This window comes from Geotrypetes seraphini, chromosome 11 (genome assembly GCF_902459505.1).
Source record: "Geotrypetes seraphini chromosome 11, aGeoSer1.1, whole genome shotgun sequence".
NCBI classification, from domain to species: domain Eukaryota; kingdom Metazoa; phylum Chordata; class Amphibia; order Gymnophiona; family Dermophiidae; genus Geotrypetes; species Geotrypetes seraphini.
Genome location: NC_047094.1, coordinates 32,577,386 through 32,598,893, shown reverse-complemented (window position 1 = coordinate 32,598,893; position 21,508 = coordinate 32,577,386). Strand labels below are relative to the sequence as shown.

At 42.9% G+C, this 21,508-nt stretch overlaps 1 protein-coding gene across 3 annotated transcripts in view; it reads right to left on the bottom strand.

Annotated features, from left to right (window-relative positions):
- The window catches only part of SNX29 (sorting nexin 29), a 407,218-nt gene that overhangs the window by 160,712 nt on the left and 224,998 nt on the right, over window positions 1-21,508 (bottom strand). For all 3 annotated transcript variants that reach the window (XR_004536445.1, XM_033914223.1, XM_033914221.1), the window contains exon 16: window positions 4,552-4,668. Coding sequence is in view for 2 of the 3 variants with exons in the window: in XM_033914223.1 (XP_033770114.1) it covers window positions 4,552-4,668 (117 nt within the window). In the remaining variant the exon portion in view is untranslated. The remainder of the gene's footprint in view (window positions 1-4,551; window positions 4,669-21,508) is intronic.

The following is a 21,508-nucleotide window of genomic DNA, read 5'->3' as shown; positions in this document are numbered from 1 at the left end:
GAGGTAATCATAATTAATATGGTGCCTGTGTCCATCTCCTCCTCCTTTTGTCTTTCCTGGTCCAGGCAAATCAAGTAGAAACAGAAAATTTTCCTATTGCACTACCCTTTGTCAAGAGACATCATAGGTTGTACAAAGCAAGACAGTATATAAGTAAAAGAAAAGCCCATGGAAGTAGTTAATGGACTTTTTCTTCCTAACCTATGCATATTTATAAAAGCAAATCCAGCAGTGGGAGCAGGCATGGACACTATGGGGCAAATTCTATAAATGGCATCCTGACTGTAAAAGCAGCTATTACATCTAGTGTTGCCAATAAAAATCTCTTACCTTTATCAAATTCTGTTTTTACTGAATCCAATAAAGAAAGTAACAAAGTCTCAGTATTATAGTTTTCTCTCTAACAGAGTTATTATAAAATGTATTATGATGTTTCAAAAATTCCAATAATTTATCATACATTATTTTTTTCCAATAATTTGCTCAAACAAAGGTAAGGATGAAATAAGGCCTATAATTAGCAGCTACTGTCCCATCTAATGACGGATCCTTTAAAATGGGCAGCTTATTAGCAATTTTCACTCAACAGCAGCGTACCAGATTTTAAGACAAAATGGGATTGGTACGTGGGATCTCTACATAGGGGAAGGTAGGGGTGGGTCATTGGTGTAGGCAGACTGGATGGGCCGTGGCCCTTTTCTGCCGTCAGTTTCTATGTTTCTAACTTATTGATGATCAAAGTAGCTATGGTGATACCAACTTCTTGCAACGCTTTCAAAACTGATAGATGAACCATATACAATCCACCAGGTTTATTGTTAATCCTTAAGATTAAACCAACTCAAATTCAGACCTTAATTGGTCACTTCTCCGAAGACACTCCATCTCAGCATCCAAAATCAGCATCCATCCTTAAACTTGGAGAAACTATCTAACAAATAGAAGGAATGAATAAGAACACACCAGAAAATTTTACAAAACAAGAGGGAAAAAGCTCTTTAACACATAGATCAGCAAAAGAGAAGAAACAAATAGCAAATACACAGATTGGAAAATACAAACCCTCTGTTTTACTAAGGTGCGCTAACCGATTAGCGCACGCTAAACGCTAACACATCCATAGACTAACATGCACATATTAGCGTTTAGCACGCATTAAATCGATTAGCGCACGCTAATCGGTTAGCACACCTTAGTAAAACAGGGCCAAAGTGTTACTCCAGGAATCCTACACTGATCAAAATCAGACCCATCAATGATTAACCAGGACTGGGCAGACTTGCACGGTCTGTGTCTGTATATGGCCGTTTGGTGGAGGATGGGCTGGGGAGAGCTTCAATGGCTGGGTGGGTGTAGATGGGCTAGAGTAGGTTTTAACGGAGATTTCGGCAGTAGGAACCCAAGCACAGTACCGGGTAGAGCTTTGGATTCTTGCCCAGAAATAGCTAAGAAGAAAAAATTAAAAAAATTTAAATTGAATCAGGTTGGGCAGACTGGATGGACCATTCGGGTCTTTATCTGCCGTCATCTACTATGTTACTATGTAACCAAAGATGAACGTGACTAAAAAGATAAGTGACTGTTAGTTGTATCCCAGGATAGTGGATTATAGACAGTGAACATGAAAAAATTGCTAACTAAACTATGGAAATAGTTACTCATCTCATTGAACAAAGTGATACATCTACTGGAAACTGTGCAAAGTTATATCACTATACATTAAAAACCCTGAGATTCTCAACCTAAGATAACTGAAGAGAATGGAGAGGCTGTGATCACTTGAAACATTCCTATTCCAGCTGATAACACAAGAATGACTGATAATAGAAGTGTCAGTGCCAAGTGATTATTTTGTACATCATATGGAGAGACACATGCTCCTCAAAAGCCAAAGAGATGCAATCAGAGAACAAGAAATGTAGTAAAAAGATAAAGAAATATTTCCTATTTTGCCGGGTGCTACAGGTCATTAAAAACAATTTCCAAACACATCTTGATAAGGTAACTATACCTATTATATCCTATGAACACTAAAAAGAAAGATTTTTTTTGTACAAATGCTTGTGCTACAGTAAATTTGAAACACTGATATGTTCCACATACCCTCACTTAGGAATGAGGTTCATTATGTTATGTGCAAAATTGGCCCAACTGGAGACACTGCTCCTGAAAGTATGTAAAGAAGCAAGTTTCAGGTTTATTAGGTTTTTATATACCGCCTATCAAGATTATCTAAGCGGTTTATAATCAGGTACTCAACTATTTTCCCTATCTGTCCCGTGGACTCACAATCTATCTAACATGCCTGAGACTATGGAGGACCAAGTGACAAGCCACACAAAACTATTATCTCCATCTCTCCCCCCCCCCAAAAAAAAAAAAAAATTCCCACCATTATTACATATCTAATAAAGATAATATTTTTTAATTTTTAGCACTACTGGACAAATGCAGCACTATATAGTAGTAGTGATAAGTATTCAGGCACAATATATCCCTTCTAAAAAGAGTTTATAATCTAAGTGGGTACCTGAGGAAAAGGGAAACAAAGTGACTTGCACAAGGTCACAAAGAGTTATCAGTGGAAGAAGTTAGACCTGAACCCTGAGTTCCCTGTTTCTCAGCCCACTGCTCTACTCGCAAGGTCATTTCCTCACTCTCAGTTTCTAAGGACTTATTTTTTTCATAAACAGGATATTCCTATGAAAAAAACATCCTATAGCTGTTCTTCCAGAATCAGAAGTAGCAAATGCCCCAACCATTGTCTCCAGAGCTTACTGTGTGCAATATCATTGAAATGCATTCCTTGTAAAAGCACAATCCCAGCATGCCTGTTCCTCAATGCCACTGGTAGGTTGTTTTTTTTTTCAGTTTTGTGGAAGTACCCAGCCCTTCCATTTCAGAATACCACTCTCTTTACTTGCCATGAATCCAGAAACACACCTAGGTATGCATAACTGCTCACCATATAGACCGTGTACCTAATCATAAAAAGCTAAAACTAAATCCACATGCTGGGTAACAGGGTCCCTGAATTAACCCTCGCTTCCACTGTCTCTTTTTGACCTTTCTACTACTCCAGTTACCAGTTTTCAATATCTAGGTATCTAGATAGATTTAAAACTAACATTCTCGCAACAAATCTCCACCTCTGTTAAGTTAGATTTTTTTATCCTCCGTTCATTACGAACATTAAGGGCCTGTTTTACAAAGCCGCGCAGTAACGGCCCCAAAGCCCATAGAGATTTAAAGGGCTTTGGGGCTGTTGCCATGCGGCTTTGTAAAACAGACCCTAAGATGCTTCCTTTATTTCTTTTCTATAGCACACAGCTATTCACATTTTCTGGTCTTTCATTACATAAAATTAAACAACTTCAGACCCTCCAAAACTGTGCTGCCCGTTTTCTTTTTAGTGCTGCCTTCTATTTCTTTTCCCAACCATATCCACCTAGAACAGTCTTTTGTTTGTTTTAAGACTCTTCTAAAAACTCATTTTTCTCACTCTTCTAGAGCCTGGGCCAATCAGGCCTTAGACTTCGGCGGGATGGGCCGGGAAGGGGCGGGCCCGCCTCATTTCGACGAGGCGTGCCTGCTTGCTCGACGTGCAAGACCCATCTGTAAGAACAGGTTTGGTGGAGTGGGGGTTGTTAGCGCCGGGGGGGGGTGCGTCTTCGGGCAGGAGGGATTGGGCACCCTCCTGCCAGCGACCGATATTGTCGGGGGGGGATCGGTAATGTCGGGGGGGGGCGGTCGGTAGTGTCGGGGGGGGAGGTCGGTAGTGTCGGGGAGGGGGGTGCATCTTCGGGCAGGAGGGTTTGGGCATCCTCCTGCCAGTGATCGGTCAGGGGCCACGGCCCGCTATACTTATAGCGGCAGAGAGATCCCTTGCCGCGATAAGTATAGCGGCCGCGTCTACTTACAATGTAGACCAGCATTTTGCTGGCCTACATTTTTAAGCTTCTCATCTACTAGGGAGACGCGTAGGGCCGCCTAGGTTCAGCCTAAGGCCCTTAGACGAGCTTAGGCATCTTGCGGGTCTCCCTAGGCTCCCGGAGGCGCCTTCAGGCCTGCCTGGGGAGCATTTTTTTAAAAAAAACGTGCATCCCGATTGGCTGATTAGACAGCTGTAGGACGTCTACAGCTGCCTAAAATCGGGACGCACTTTTAGAGAATCAGGGCCTAAGTGTGCATGTACCTGCATCACCTTCACTCCACCCAAACTATGTCCCCAAGGAACACCTCCACATAGACTGAATAAATGTAGGCACTTGTTCTATGTACCTACTTTTTATGTACATATGCAGCTATGCAATTTTATAAAACCCTTTTTCTTCACATAAAATAAGTTTTACACATGGAAAAAGCTTTTTAAAATTATCCCTTTAACTCCTTTAGATTCAGATGTGTTTGTCTGTATATTTTTATTTTACTACATTAGGAAAGGGAGAGAGGGGACTGTACTTGCATCAGGTGACACTATGCAGAGAAATGTTCAGAAGGGTACTCTTAAGATTTAACACGAAAGCACATTCACAATCTAAAAATACTCACTGGACCCCTTAGATCAATGAGTTCCTGCCTCATTTGAGATACAAGAGCCTCCTTGGCTATCAAAGCACGATGTAGGCGTTCATTGAATTCAATAAGCTCTCCATGCATTTCTGCCACCTGAAAGCCATATAGACAAAAACAAAATTACAAATAACATAGCAAACAGTTTGGGACTCAATCTACTGAAACAAATCAGAAAGCTGATAAATACTTTAAGCCTGTCACTGAATACATATTTGAACCATTTTAAATTTAACTTTAGATGGACATATACCTTTTTTTTATCAGTAAAAGTAACTGGTTAGCTGTTTGGGAAGATTAGGTACTTACCTTGATTATCTTCTTTCTGGAAGGAGGACATATAAGTCCTGACGATAGGTGATATTCCTTTACTCAAAAATTGATTGCAGAAGAATGAAATTTACATTCTTCAGCTCCACCTCGTTCTCTTGTTTTTTTTACAGCCTCCTTCAGTTTGTACCAAAGCAATCAAACAGCACCAAAACAGAGAAATAAGAAGGAGGGGAAACAGGGCGTCTCCCTGCTAAAACATTTCTGTTCTGCTCTGTAAGAAATAAGGTTAAACAGCACCATAAACAACTTAGGTGGAATGAACAGAAACCACCTATAAAAATGTAACTAGCATGAAACTTATGGAGCTCATAGAGTCTCACTTACCGCTTTATGTTTTTACTTTGGATTTTAAGGTTTATTTTGCATAGATCTGACTGACAGGAGAAAATCTCAAGCTCTGGACAAACGTGTCTGTCCAAACAGTAGGCAGGCAAACTCCATACTGACAGGGCAGGGTGTCAGGACTCATACAGTATGTCCTTCTTCCAGAAAGAAGATTATCGAGGTAAGTACCTAATCTTCCCTTCTGGTGCAAAGGACATATGAGCCCTGATGATAAGTGATGTACCAAAGCAGTCTCCTGAGTCTAGGGTGGGGCAGCTAAGCCTGCCCTTATCACCGAGGACAGTACTTTTCCTTTCCAAAGAGGAGCAGCCAGACTTTGGTGCCCTGAGGCTGTCTGCAGGTCTTATTGCCTTTAGATGATCTTATTTAAATGTATTATTGAAGCTTTTGGATTGATTTTTTGTATAAATTTGTTTTTTTCTTGGTTTTCATTGCAATTTTTTTATATATACACATTTCTTTTTTTCCCAGAGGATTTTTTCTTTCTTTCTCCTAAAGAAGCACCTGTGAAACATGATATCATGTTGAGGAAGATGAACTGATTATCTTTGGTTTGGAGTGTGGATTTTGTGCATATGTTTGCTTTGGACACTAGCTGCATCTTGATTGACGAGTGCCTTTTCAACATCAGTATGAGATAAGTCTTTTCTTTCATTATTTCTCACTAGTCTTATAGCCCGTTACATTAACGGGTGCTAGAATAGATGTGCCGAGCTCTACGATTGCGGAGAAGGTGCGGTATACAAACCTAAGGTTTAGTTTAGTGTGTGTGTCTGTCTTTCTTTCTTATTCTCTCCTTGGCCGCTTTCTGTCTGTCTGGCTTTCTTTCTTTCTTACTCTCTCTTTCCTCGGCTGTCCACCACCACCCCTTGCCTGCCCCCCTGTCCAGCAGCAGCCCTTCTCCCTTCCTTTTACCTCCCCTGTGTCCACCACCACCCCTTCACTGCTCCCCCTGTCTAGCAGAAGCCCTTCTCCCTTCATTTTACTTCCTTCCTGTCCAGCAGCACCTCTTCCCTGCTCCCCCTGTTCAGCAGTAGGCCTTCTCCCTTTTTTTTACCCCCCTGTCCAGCAGAACCTCTTCCCTGCTCCCCTTGTCCAGCAGTAGGCCTCCCTTCCTGTTACATCCCCCCCATCCAGCAGCACCTCTTCCCTGCTCCCCCTGTCCAGCAGTAGGCCTCCCTTCCTGTTTCCTCCCCCCGTCCACCTCTTTCATGCTCTCCCTGTCCAGCAGCACCCCTTAACTGCTCCCCCTGTCCAGCATCCGGCTTCTATTCCGTTCGCGTCTGCCCTCCTGTGCTGTCAGCACCCACATTACGCCTTTCGCCACAGCTGAACTGCCTGCACGCACCGACAGCCACCTCAAGCTGCCTTGGTCTGCACTTGCTGACAGCCGCCGTGTGCGCCTCAAGCCGACAGCCGCCTCAAGTCGCCCTGGTACTGGCCCGCTCCCGGCATCACTGCCACCACCGCCATCCATGCTGGGTGGGAAGGTGGGCTCCATAAGAAGCCCGCAGGGCCAAAGCCGGTCAGCGTGGCTGGGGCTCAGGAGGAGGAGTCCTGGTGTCTTCTAGCGCGCATGTGTACTCCTGCCGGCCAGGAACCTACAGATCACGGAAAACAGAACACGCAGGTAAGAGGACGTATGCGCGTTTAGGGTTTTATTATAGTAGATTCATGTACTGTAGGTTGGCAGGGGTTGGTGCTATGACGTGACAGATGCAACCATTACCTGGTGAGATGGTTTATATCATTTACTGAGCACTTTTTTTTCATATATGTGTGTATGTGTGTTGTCTTTATGGATCCAGAGTAGTTTTTTTGAGCTTTCCCAATTTTTCTTTTGGATTTTACTATGTTACTGTCATTTACTATGGAAAATGAAAAAAATTAAGAATTAGTAAAATAAGAAAAATAAAATAATAACAGGGAAGGTACAAAAGAGACTTCAAAGTATGATGCCCTGAGGAGATACCAAAGACACAGCTTCTTAGCTTTGCAGAAAACTTGGAACTGTTGGTGCCTTCCTATCATGCCAACGTCAGACAGGAAGGCACCTGCACACAGGCAATGTTTGAACTGCTTAAAATTTAAAGTGATGGTGCACTTGGCAGTGTCTGTAACGAACTCCATGGATGATGTCATCCACATTTGAGAATATTATGCCTTTGTGGCCTCAGAGAAACATATATTCCGGCATGGGAAATTATTTTTAATGGGCCTGGAGCATTATTTGGTGGTCAGTGCTGCAGTTTGACATGAGAGTTCATGATCAGTCAATCTTCTGCCTCCTACTTTGCTCTCCTGTGCCCCCTTTCACCCTTTTTTATACTCCCACAACCCAATCTCACCTCTCTATTCCTTATTGCTCCTCTTCAGAATTTTACACATTAATTCAAATGATGGCTCACTGGAGTCTTACACAGGGGTATCATCACCTCCTTTTCCTACTGGCCATTCTTCTCCCTAAGCATCCAAGCATCCTACTAGTTTTTGCAGTTGCATTTTCTACCTGTATGGCCATCTTAAGATCATCACATATCCAAATAATTTTTTTAAACCCTACTAAGCAAACTGATTTCACCACATTCCCAGCAACAAATTCCAGTTTAATTACACATTGTGTGAAGAAATATTTTCTCCGGTTTGTTTTCAACCTACTACTTAGTAGCTTCATCGCATGCCCCCTAGTCCTAGTATTTTTTGAAAGATTGAACAAGTGATTCATATTTACCCTTTCCATTCCACTCATCATTTTATAGACCTCTATCATATCACCACTGAACCATCTCTTCTCCAAGCTAAAGAGACCTAGCCGCTTTAGCTTTTCCTCATAAGGAAGTTGTCCCATCATTTTTGTGACCTTTCTCTGTACCTTTTCTAATTCTGCTATATCTTTTTTGAGATACAGTGACCAAAACTGCACATAGTATTCGAGGTGCGGCTGTTCCATAGCGCGATACAAGGGCATTATAACATTCTCATCTTTGTTTTCCATTCATTTCATGATCATTCCTAACATTCTATTTGCTTTCTTAGCTGCCACCACACATTGAGCTGAGGGTTTCAATGTATCCTCAACAATGACACCTAGATTCTTTTCCTGGGCATGCAACTCTTAACACAGAATCCAGCATCATGTAGTTATAGTTCAGATTCCTCTTTCCCACATGCCTCACTTTGAACTTGCTCACATTATACACCATCTGCCATCTTGACGCCCAGTATCCCAGTTTTACAAGGTCCTCTTGCAATTTTGCACAAAGCAATTTAACAACTTTGTGTCATCAGCAAATTTAATTATCTCACTAGTTATTCCCATCTCTAGATCACTGATGTTAAAAAGCAGCAGTCACAGGACAGGCAGGCACATGTCCCTTTTCAAGTTTCAAGTTTATTTGTTCTTAATGAATCGCCTATTTAAATTGCTAGGCGATGTACAACATCATAAAATATACAAATAAGAAATTGGTGTTAACATATAAACTAACTTTTGCTATGAGTTAAAACTTAACATACAAAATACATACATCTAAAATAGTTTTTTGTTATAGGTTAAAACGTACCAGAGTTGTGAGGATAAGTAGGGGAAAAGTTACAATGTTTGGATAGGAGAGAAAGAAAAACATAAAAGGGAAGAACAAAAAGGAGGGTAAATTTAGTTACTTAAATAAAAATCGGTAATTAATATACTAGGAATCATAAGCATCTTTAAAAAGAAATGTTTTTAGAGTTTTTTTTAAATGCTGGGGGCTATTGATTACACCAACAAGCCTATTCATCCACCTTCAGGAATAGAGGGCATATATAGAAAGAAAACCCTTTCACTCCATAAGCATGCAAATGGTTGGTCATGCCCAGTGGCGTACCTAGGGTATGTGGCACCCGGGGCCCATAATTTTTTGACACCCCCCCCACCCCCCATGTAAAAAAATATTTTTTGTAATAACCATGAAACTGAATAAATGGTCATAATAGAAACAGGCAGTGAAAATTTTCTTTTATTGAACCTCATATATGTAACCATTAATCCAAACATAACATAAATTATGACTGAAGTGTCATGACGTCAGAAGTACATATGGAGTAGTTGCAGGTGATGCTTGGGACAGTTCTGATTGTGTTAGTTCAGTTTTATGTGTTTTTGAATAGAAGGGTTTTTATTTCTTTTTTGAAGGTTTTGTAGTTTGTGGTCAAGGTCAATGGGTTGTAGAGTTGGGGGTCGAGTGTTAGGAGGTTGTCGAACTGTTTTATTCTTTTGACGTTTTTGGTTGGAGGATGTGTGAATGGTGCGTGAGTTCTCCTATGTCTGGTTGAGGTGGATTGAATTATTTAGCTGAAGAAATTAGTTACCCCCTCATCCCACACACATTAATTCTCTTCCATTTTTGTTCCCATTATAAAAAACACTGATAAGTTCTCAGAAAAAAAATACATTAAAATAAGAAGTGAAAACAAAGGCCCCTACAGATGAGAACATAACATAAGAATAGCCTAACTGGGTCAGACTAATAGTCCATCATGCCCAGTAACCCATTCTCATGGAAGCCAATCCGGGTCACTAGTACCTGGTCAAAACCCAAAGAATAGCAACATTCCATGCTACCGATCCAGGGCAAGCAGATGTTTCCCCCATGTCTTAATAACAGACTATGGACTTTTCCTCCAGGAATTTGTCCAAACCTTTCTTAAAACCAGCTACGCTATCTGCTTTTACCATAACTTCTGGCCACTTCATTTTTAAGCTGAGATCTTTCCTTCCAAACAGAGACTTTGCTAGATGTCAAATACAGCACAAGGTAACTTCACACGGACTTAGCTGTGCAGGAAATGTGAATCTCCTCATACACCCACCATATAGTGCAAAAATGTGCAAAGGTCTGGTTTTTTCTTTCGATCACTACATAGACTAATGCCACACAAGCAGCGCTGTTACAAACATATTCTGTAGGTCAGTGCTAAGGTTAACAAAGTTTCCTTCCTTGGATCAGAAGGAGATACTGACAAACCACTGGAAGAGATCCCAAAACAACTACCCAGGAACAACACCCAAAGACCCACTCAGTGTGTGAACCAGTTGAGTGGAGTGGACTAACTGGGGGGGTGGAAATGGGCCCGGAGTTTGCGCAGCAGAATTTCCCAGATCACCTCTTCCTCTCAACACATTAACACACTGCCCCCACCACCACTAGGAACACCTCACCGAGTAGGCCAGCAATGTTATAAACTTTATAAAACACATTATTATATTTTCTTATAAAGCACATATTTTAACTGAACTCTCTGACATCCTCAGCCTTGCCATTCACAAAAATAGAAGGAAGAAAAGTTCCCATTTCCTGCTGTCTCATGTCCCCGGCCTATACAATATTTTTCTTCTGCAGAGTGCAGACCCTTCAAAAATCTGATCAAATCCTCATTTCACTTGCATTATAAAGTACTGAGGATGCCATCTCTCCCCAATCCCAGGTCCTAAAGTCTAAGACAGTAGCGCAAACTAGTGCTGCCAGATTCAGGGAAAAAAAATTTCGATTCGATTCAGCCTATTGAATTGGTTTATCGATTTGATTTTCCTGCCCAATTGGGTGTTTTTTTCAAACATCCTGGTGGGTTTATTTTATAGCTTTTTCACCCCCCTTTGGCTTCTCCTAACCACACTGGCGCTGTGGTTTAAATAAAATAAAGAAACAAAAAGGACTTTTCCTCTCTCTGTTAAATCCTAGCTCACGTTTGCGGTCCAACACCAGCTCTGGCAGGATACACATTTCAAATCTGACATATTGTAATCACAAAACAGAAAATAAAATTAGTTTTTCTACCTTTTTGTTGTCTGGTTATTTTTCAAATCTTGTTGGTCCAAGGCTCTGGTTGTCTTCTGATAACTTGCTTGCCAGGGTCTTCTTCTTTCTTTCTCCGTGCTAGCCATCCATCTGCCATCTCTGCCTCCCCTTCCATTTCCCTTCCCTCCCCCGGATGTCTGGCATCTTTCCTTTTTTTGTCTCCCTCCACAGATCCACCTTTTCTTAACTACCCTTTCATCCAGCAGCTCTCCCTCCTACCCCACCACCCCAGGGTCCACCATCTCTCCCTTTCTTTTCCCAACTACCCTCCTAACCAGTATCTCTATCCCCCCTCCACACCATCCCTTGTGTCCAACTTCTCTCCCTTTCTGTTCCTTCCCTCCCTAAAACCCATGTCCATCACCTCTCTCTCCTCTATTTTCAGACCCATTATTTCTTCCCACCCAAAGTCCGGCATATGCACGCCTCTTTGAACCCCTCCCCCTTCCCTCCGTGTACTTCTACACCAGGGCCCCCCCTCCCCTGAAGGCCTGTGTCCCCCTTAGAGGTCTGCATCCCACCCCTGAAGGCCTGTCCCCCCCTTGAAGGCCTGCCTGCCTGCTCCCCTTAAAGGCCTGCCCCCCCCTTGAAGGCCTGCACCCCTCCTGAAGGCCTGTACCCCCCCAAAGGCCTGTCCCCCCCTTGAAGGCCTGCCTGCCTGTTCCCCTCGAAGGCCTGCCCCCCCTTGAAGGCCTGCACCCCCCCGAAGGCCTGCACCCCCTAAAGACCTACACCCCCCTCGAAGGCCTGTCCCCCCTTGAAGGCCTGTGCCCTCCCTTGAAGGCCTGTCCCCCTTGAAGGCCTGTCCCCCCAACGGCCTGTCACCCCCTCCAAAGGCCTGCCTGTCACCCTTGAAGGCCTGTCCCGCCCCCGAAGGCCTGCACCCCCCCGAAGGCTTGTCCCCCCTTTGAAGGCTTGCCTGCCTGTTCTCCATGAAGGCCTGCCCCCCCCACAAGGTCTGCCTGCCCGCCCCACCCTGAAGGCCTGCTGCCCCCCCCACTACCTCGAAGGACTGCTCGGCCCCACCACCACCACCACGAAGCCCCCGGCCTCCCCGCTGCATTTCCCTGGGGAAACAGCCTGCAGCAAGATCGCACGATGCCAGCGATCTTTGCCTGCTTCGGCTGTTTCCTCCGCCGCGGTCCCGCCCCTCCTCTGATGTCAGAGGAGGGGCGGGACCGTGGCGGAGGAAACAGCCGAAGCAGGCAAAGATCGCTGGCATCGCGATCTTGCTGCAGGCTGTTTCCAGACGTGACACCCGGCGCAGGGGGGGGAACCGGGCCGGACCGGGAGCACCCCCTCAGGGCTTGGCACCCGGGGCGGACCACCCCCCACGGCCCCCCCCCCCCCTTGGTACGCCACTGGTCATGCCTTCCACATCATAAATAGTATGTGTGGATTATTTGGTATCCAACAAAAATTGGTCCACAATCAACATTTATTCAAAACTGGAAAAAAGATGGAAAAGGACAGTAACTGTGTTTCCCAAGCCTTGGGTAAAAATAATACTGTCAAATAGGTTGTGGATTTATATGTATTTATGTTTCCTGACAGTAATTCTTCATGGTATGTATATATTAAACCGTTTAATATTATTTAGTTTGTTTTGATTTTGGCTCTGTATTTATTTAATGGACATCAGTATGAGCCATGTAAACGGTGCCCAATATAAGGCTCAGGCAGTAACCTTGCGATGACTGGCATCATCCAGATGATATCTGGATAAGGATTGCTGCCTCATACATCATATTTGTCCATGGCCAAAAAACAACAAATTACTAAGATAGAAAAAATAATAATAAGTGACCCAACTGTCCCTTTACAATCTTAAATCCCCGAGATATGGCATGTAAACTCCTAAGGGTAAGTTAAATAAGGTGTCTGTGACCAAACTTACTGTGATAAAAATAAAAAAATATGTATAAATGTAAAAAACTGAAAAAAGTGATGATGACCTAAAGACTAAAATGAAATATGCTAAACTTGAATGATAATAAACAAGATTACCACGCCCAAAAAAAGAAAACCAAAAAGAAAAAAATGAAAAAAGTGACAGAAGGTCCAAGTATTCAGAATATCATGCTAAAAGTTCATGCAATGAAATGAAAAATGACTGGCAGTCAGTCCGTAAATCTGAGTGAAAACCACTGAACAATTCCAAATCAATGTATATCAAAGTCCAACTGTTCATGTAAAAAATTCAAAGAGAACATACATTCTATGGGTCATCACTTGAATGCCCATGTGTCCCAAATTTGAAAAAGTAATAAATACTTAGCTTCCGTTCACTGAATGTAGAAAAAGCGAGTGTTTCTGAAATCAATCACTACCCGCAGGAAATCTCCACTCAACAGAGCTCCGTTTCGTCCACCTTCGTCAGGAGCAAAGATCCTTAGTAATCAGAATCAAACGACAAGCTTCCAATAAGGCTGTCGGAAAGGCGATGGGCAAACAATCAAAACCATCAACCTCTTGTGCTGGAGCGGTCTCAAATAAGGCCACCACCTCATGAAATGAAATCAAAAAATGGCGCCTCAGGAGAATAAGACGCCGCGGGAGCCCAAGCTTAGCCACGCCCCCTAAGATTTCTGAGTGACGTCAGACAATTTTAAAGGGAAATGCCACAAAAATACTGATGAAAATACCAATGAAACTTAGAAGGTTACGTGGTGAAACATTTGTCCACGTTTTCGTTGAGTCCCATGGGTGGAAAAGACTTCAACTGGAAGATCCAATAATTCTCCCGTTGGAGCAGATACTGACTGCGATCCCCGTCATAGTTAGAACAAATCTGTTCCAAAATTCCCCATCGAAGTTGGGAAAAATCATGATGGTAAGTATCATTGTGTAGAACCATGGGAGCTGTCAGCTTTTTGGTGTTAAGACAACTGCGGTGTTCAATTAAACGCGTTCTGATACTACGAGTAGTGCATCCCACATAAATTAAGCCACATGGGCAGGAGATAACATACACCACAAACTGAGAATTACAAGAGGTAATGGATTTCAGATAGTAAGATTGCTTCGTTGAGGGATGAACCCATTTATCGCCTCTAATTGACGTACTGCATACTGAACACTTCCCACATGGGGAATGATGCCCTTTGCCCCGAGGTCCTGGGGGTTTAATTAATTAAACTCGTAGTATCAGAACGCGTTTAATTGAACACCGCAGTTGTCTTAACACCAAAAAGCTGACAGCTCCCATGGTTCTACACAATGATACTTACCATCATGCTCCAACTTACCATCTGCTCCAACGGGAGAATTATTGGATCTTCCAGTTGAAGTCTTTTCCACCCATGGGACTCAACGAAAACGTGGACAAATGTTTCACCACGTAACCTTCTAAGTTTCATTGGTATTTTCATCAGTATTTTTGTGGCATTTCCCTTTAAAATTGTCTGACGTCACTCAGAAATCTTAGGGGGCGTGGCTAAGCTTGGGCTCCCGCGGCGTCTTATTCTCCTGAGGCGCCATTTTTTGATTTCATTTCATGAGGTGGTGGCCTTATTTGAGACCGCTCCAGCACAAGAGGTTGATGGTTTTGATTGTTTGCCCATCGCCTTTCCGACAGCCTTATTGGAAGCTTGTCGTTTGATTCTGATTACTAAGGATCTTTGCTCCTGACGAAGGTGGACGAAACGGAGCTCTGTTGAGTGGAGATTTCCTGCGGGTAGTGATTGATTTCAGAAACACTCGCTTTTTCTACATTCAGTGAACGGAAGCTAAGTATTTATTACTTTTTCAAATTTGGGACACATGGGCATTCAAGTGATGACCCATAGAATGTATGTTCTCTTTGAATTTTTTACATGAACAGTTGGACTTTGATATACATTGATTTGGAATTGTTCAGTGGTTTTCACTCAGATTTACGGACTGACTGCCAGTCATTTTTCATTTCATTGCATGAACTTTTAGCATGATATTCTGAATACTTGGACCTTCTGTCACTTTTTTCATTTTTTTCTTTTTGGTTTTCTTTTTTTGGGCGTGGTAATCTTGTTTATTATCATTCAAGTTTAGCATATTTCATTTTAGTCTTTAGGTCATCATCACTTTTTTCAGTTTTTTACATTTATACATATTTTTTTATTTTTATCACAGTAAGTTTGGTCACAGACACCTTATTTAACTTACCCTTAGGAGTTTACATGCCATATCTCGGGGATTTAAGATTGTAAAGGGACAGTTGGGTCACTTATTATTATTTTTTCTATCTTAGTAATTTGTTGTTTTTTGGCCATGGACAAATATGATGTATGAGGCAGCAATCCTTATCCAGATATCATCTGGATGATGCCAGTCATCGCAAGGTTACTGCCTGAGCCTTATATTGGGCACCGTTTACATGGCTCATACTGATGTCCATTAAATAAATACAGAGCCAAAATCAAAACAAACTAAATAATATTAAACGGTTTAATATATACATACCATGAAGAATTACTGTCAGGAAACATAAATACATATAAATCCACAACCTATTTGACAGTATTATTTTTACCCAAGGCTTGGGAAACACAGTTACTGTCCTTTTCCATCTTTTTTCCAGTTTTGAATAAATGTTGATTGTGGACCAATTTTTGTTGGATATTAAGCACGGACAGTATTGGTCACAGAGTCCTTAAGGGTTTCCAGTAGTTTAGCAATTTTTGGATTATTTGGTGTCATCTTCAATCCGGTTAAATAATTCATTGTTCCCATTTCCATATCGTTTATAGATATATTTAAAAGCACCAGTCCCAGTACAGATTTCTATGCTACTCCATTACTGACCTTTCCTTATTGAGAACTGTCCCTTTAACCCTACTCATTTTCTATCTTTTCACCTTAAAATCCACAATTGCCACTGTTTCTTATTCCATGGAATTTTAATTTCCCCAGGAGCGTCCCATGAGAGAACCAGAGCTCTATCTATGATTCATAGGCCGATATGAAGTACCACAAAATTGCCACTAGAGATTGCAGCAGCCAGTTTAAAAGAGCCAGACATCACAGGCAAGATAGTGGGCATCACCACTGCCCCTTTGACTCCATTGGACTACCAGAACATGTCCAGGTAGGCCCATTAGGGCTTATAACAGTGGGAGGGCTGAAGGGTAGGTCCGGTCAGCCCTTGTAACCAACAGGGGTGGTGGCGAAGGAGGAGAATTAGAAGAGGGGTTGCGATTCTCTGCTTCCAAGAGGTAGATGGGTGGGAGGGAGGGAGGGAGGGGGACAGCAATGCATTGGATAGGACCTGGAGTTAACCAGGCACTATTCTGAATATCAACTGGTGCAAGGTTAACTCTTTGCTTGAAAGTTAGGGCAGAAACAAGACTGTCCTAAGATTATGCAATTGTTCAGCCAGTTAACAGATTGAAAATCACTGCTATCTGACTAAGCTCCTGCTCTGCCTTCACTCTGCCCCCTGGACAGCCCACAAACTAACTGGTTTCAGCACTGGCAGTTAAGAGGGGATATTTAGCTGCACTGTCCAGTTAAATGCTGCCAAATATCCTGAATAGCCCCACAGAAGTGATTTAAATGGCAACGATACTCTCCTGCCCTTGGTCGCTATTCTAGAAGCTGTGTGTATAAATTTTATTGCATACAACTTCTAGAAGGGGTGTGGATGTGGAAGGAGCGTGCCTACGAGTTAGAGTACTAGGATTTATGTGCCTAAATATCAGCAATTATGCATGAGCGTCGACATCATGCCTTGACATGGCATAAGCTCTCGCACCTAAAATCAGGCGTGAAATTGCAGACTTAGGGCTCTTTTTATAAAGGTGCGCTAGCGTTTTTCGCTCACGCACCGGATTAGTGTGCGCTACCTGAAAAACTACCACCTGGTCAAGAGGAGGCGATAGCGGCTAGCGCGCGCTATTCCGTGCGTTAAGGCCCTAACGCCCCAATGTGAAAGGTATGGGGAAGGGGTGGGGGAGTCGTGGGGTCGGGCGGGGGGGTCGCAGGTCGGCGGGGGGTTGTGTCGAGGGCAGGAAGGCCTGGGATCCCTCCTGCCCGTATTGTAGTGGGGGGTGGGGGCTAAGGGGTCACCGGGGCCAGGAGGGTTTGGGCTCCCTCCTGCCCATATCAAGTCGGGGGGGGGGGGCACAATCGCCGGGGCAAGAGGGCTTGCCCCGATATCATCGGGGGTGCCGCAGCTGCCGCGGGGCAAGAGGGCTTGGGCTCCCTCTTGCCCCAATGTCGTCGGGGGGGTCGCAGCTCGATGGAGCAAGAGGGCTTGGGCTCCCTCTTGTCCCAATGTTGTGTGTGTGTGGGGGTGATGCATCGCGGCAGGAGAGATGCTTCATCTCCCCTACCGCGATACCATCACTCCTCAACCCGAACTGCCGAGACCCGCGGCAGGAGAGATAGGGCATCTCTCCTTCCGCGGGTCACGGCAGTTCAGGTAGAGGAGTGATGGCATCGAGGTAGGGGAGATGAGGCATTTCTCCTGCCGCGATGCATCACCCCCCCACACAAACCTGTTTTTTCTACAGCTACTTCATCCAATGAAAATAATACATATACAAGGTAGTTCTGAAAATGCAACACTACACATGCGCTGTTGTCTCCCTTAGCTTAACCCCACTCTTGGAACATCTCTGAAAAAATGTGGGTAAAAGTACATACATTGTGCCAGCAATGTTGTCTAACATTATTTCTCCAAATTTAGAATGAGAGGGCACTCTCTAAAGTTAAAAGGGGATAGATTCCGTACAAACGTAAGGAAGTTCTTCTTCACTCAGAGAGTGGTAGAAAACTGGAACGCTCTTCAATTATGAAGTGTTAATTGTCAATTATCAGCACAGATTAGGCTTGTTAAACAATTAAATTGTGTGTGCAAATCGGCTATATGCACCAATTTGCATGCATAATGTAAGGCACCATATGTAGAATTTGGGGGATCAGTAAATAGACTATAAAGACTGGGGGGTTTTGTTTCAGTATATGTGTAGCACTAAAAAGTGCAAATTCTGTTTCTTCGTAAGGAGCAGAAAGCTACTTTTCACAAACCTCTTAGAACTAAATCTTTCATGCTGATAGCCACAGCTTGCTTCTCAGACACAGACTTACATGATGGAAAAGTCTTCCCGTACATTACCAAAACATTTCTCAGAGTGTAGTAAGTGTATGTAATACCTCAAAGGCTTTCATGACCTCATTTGTTCTCATAACGGTTGCTGCCAGGAAATTCATCTCAAAGGCAGGAAAACAATTCTAAAGAAAACTGTCTCTATAGTTCACTTTTACTGAGCTGACCCAGGCATGCAAAACAGGGGTGTCCAACCTGCGGCCCCGGTCGAGTCGATGCAGTATTTTCCTCTGCTTCTTCCGGGTGTTTACCGTCTTGCCGGCTCCCTCCTCTGTCTTGCTGCAGCATTTGCGCGTTTGTGCGGCCCCAGAAACATTTTTTTTGGCCAATGTGGCCCAGGGAAGCCAAAAGGTTGGACACCCCTGGTCTAAAATTTTTAATCAATAATCAAAATACAGTGGAATCTTGGTTTACGAGCATAATTCGTTCCAGAAGCATGCTCATAAACCAAATTGCTCGTATATCAAAGCAAGTTTCCCCATAGGAAGTAAGGGAAACTGCTTTGATTGGTTCCACCTCCTCCTCCCCCCTCCCCCCCGAGGCTGCCGGCGCTGCTCCATTCTCCCGCCCCCTTTGAGGAATCCGACGCTGTTCCAAACCCTTCCCCGTGATCCGGCTTCCCCCCCTGCGAACCGGAATCCTCCCCCCACTCGCATTGCCCCCCCCACCTCGCAGTCAATGACACTTCCTTTACCCGACTTGGCACCAGTGCTGGTGCCCGAAGATCCTCCCTCTTCTGGCGCGGCCTGGGCTGGGCGGTGCATCGGAGATCCTCCTTCTTCTGGTCTGGGCTGGACTGGCTTTGAGCATTTGCGCATGCTCAAAGCCTTCTGGTCTCGCTCTCAATCTCGGAGAGAGCGAGACCAGAAGGCTTTGAGCATGCGCAAATGCTCAAAGTCAGTCCAGCCCAGCTCAGACCAGAAGAAGGAGGATCTCCGATGCACTGCCCAGCCCAGGCCACGCCAGAAGAGGGAGGATCTTCGGGCACCGGCACTGGTGCCAAGTCGGGTAAAGGAAGTGTCATTGACTGCTCGGGGGGGGGAGGAAAGTAGGATCGCGGTGGAGGGGGGTCAACACGAGCGGGGGGGATGCCGGATCGCGGGGGGGGGGGGCGCTCATACAGCGAGGCAAGCTCGGTCTACGAGGCACCAAGTTTGCGAATGTTTTGCTCGTCTTGCAAAACACTCGCAAACTGGTGCACTCGTAAACCGAGGTACCACTGTACTTAAATTGGCTATATTAGAAATAAGCAAAAATCTCTACAATATTTAAATTATTTTAGGTTATTGTACATTATGGTAAATCAAGGAGATTACACACAATTCAAAATACTGCAATTAAAATACTGGGCTTTAAGAAGAAATTTGACAAGGTTACACCTTTTTATCTAAAATTCCATTAGTTGCCAATTCATTCTAGGATTGGGTTTTTTGTTCTTGGGTTTTTTTTTTAATGGAAAGCTGTGATCCATCCGTTTGGGAAGGGCAGATGAACTAAACTGAATTAGTGAGGACCAGCATAGGGCTATCTGCACATGCTCAGATGAGGCTCCCAAAAGCCTCACCTGAGCTCTGGGAGAGCAATTCCGAATTGGGAACGTGGATGACGTCACCAAAAGTGGGGCTGACTTATACTGCTTGTCCATGGAGAAAATTCAAAGCACTAACTCTAGTTCATCAGGTCCTGTATCATCAGCAACCTGAATATTTATATTCTTTAATAACTTCTTCTCCTAGCAGAATGTTGAGATCAATGCAGGATTTTAAGCTGATACCCCCTTCAGCAAAGCGGGCCAAATGGGAATCTACAAGAAATAAAGCCTTTCATTTCATTGGTCCCCAATGCCACAGGGAGGTGCAGCAATGTGAGTAGGAAAACAAATGTGTCATGTAAGTCCTTTTTTTTTTATTTATACAATTTTACAGAGTTTATTCCATGCATAAACATCTTGTACAGAAAAGTGCGATCAAGACATTTCTAATTTAAATTTACTTTCAATCACTGAAAGATAAATCACTCAAATTGTTAAAAGAAAAGAAAAATCAACTTCCCTTGATCACACACCAGTCCTCTAGGTTTAGATCCAGGATTTAAAAAGTAGAATAATTAAATTCAAACAATCATAATGAAGCACATTAACTACTACTAAACAGAGAACTAATTATTATTATTAGGTGCGGTTGTTACTTCATTCTCAAGGCGTTTCATTGAGAGAAAACTTATCAAATGAGACGGGTCTACGAATACATATTTCAAAGAACGATATCTAACAACACATATGCATGGATATCTTAAAAAGAAAAGACCCCCTATTTGAGTCACTCCAGGTTTCAAATTTAAGAATTCTCTTCTTCTTTTTTGAGTCTCTCTGGAGACATCTGGAAATATCTGGTTATGTAAGTCCTAAATCAGACAGGAGAGCTAAGAGATTCCAGTCATAAAGTGTTTTTGCAAGTCATCGATAAGGAACATAAAGTCCCCAAGAATGATAAGGTTCAAGAATCTAGTCATAGTATCCAAAGGTGACTGTATGAGATTATCTCAATAGTCAGCATTAAATGATGGGAGAAAATATAAAAGAAGAATATACAAAGGCACTAGTAGAGACACTTTTACAAAATGATGTTCAGGAAAAGAAATAAAACCCGAGTGAATTTCAGCTATTAAAAGAGGCCTACTCTTTTGCCCTACAGTACTAGGGTTTATACATGTTATGTAAGTAACTTTGCAACTAAATAAAACTAAGGAGGAATTTATCAACATGGGCTATTAAGACGTTACAAAGTCATGCTATTTTAGCATAGGATCTCATTTGATATGCTTGAGACCCAATGCTAAAATAACATGGCTTGTGGTAAAATAACCTCTCAACAGTTGATAACTACCCCCTCAAAACAGCTCTTGACTCATACAAGGTCATAATTGGCCTGCTTATTCTTCATACAGCTTCTCTTTTCTATAAAATCAAAATAAACTAATATTGATAAACTCAGAATTGTGCAGGTACATTTGCTTTAAATATTCTCTTTTTCTAAAGACACGTTACTCAGTATTCAATTTTCTGTTGCATCTGCTGTATAAATGCACTTTGTTGTGGCTTAGCTTTCATTATTAACATTGTACTTGTACAATGTTCTATGAAGAAAAAAAATCCTATTAGATTAATGGAAAAGATATGCAACTAAATAATGTTCCACCAATCCACTCAACTTGAAAAACTATCTGTATTATTCCTAACTCTGAATTTGAGATCTTGAAGTTGTTCTGCTGCAAATAAGTATATGCATCATTATACATCAGTGAAGATTTGATAAGTAAAAAAGAAATGTGATTG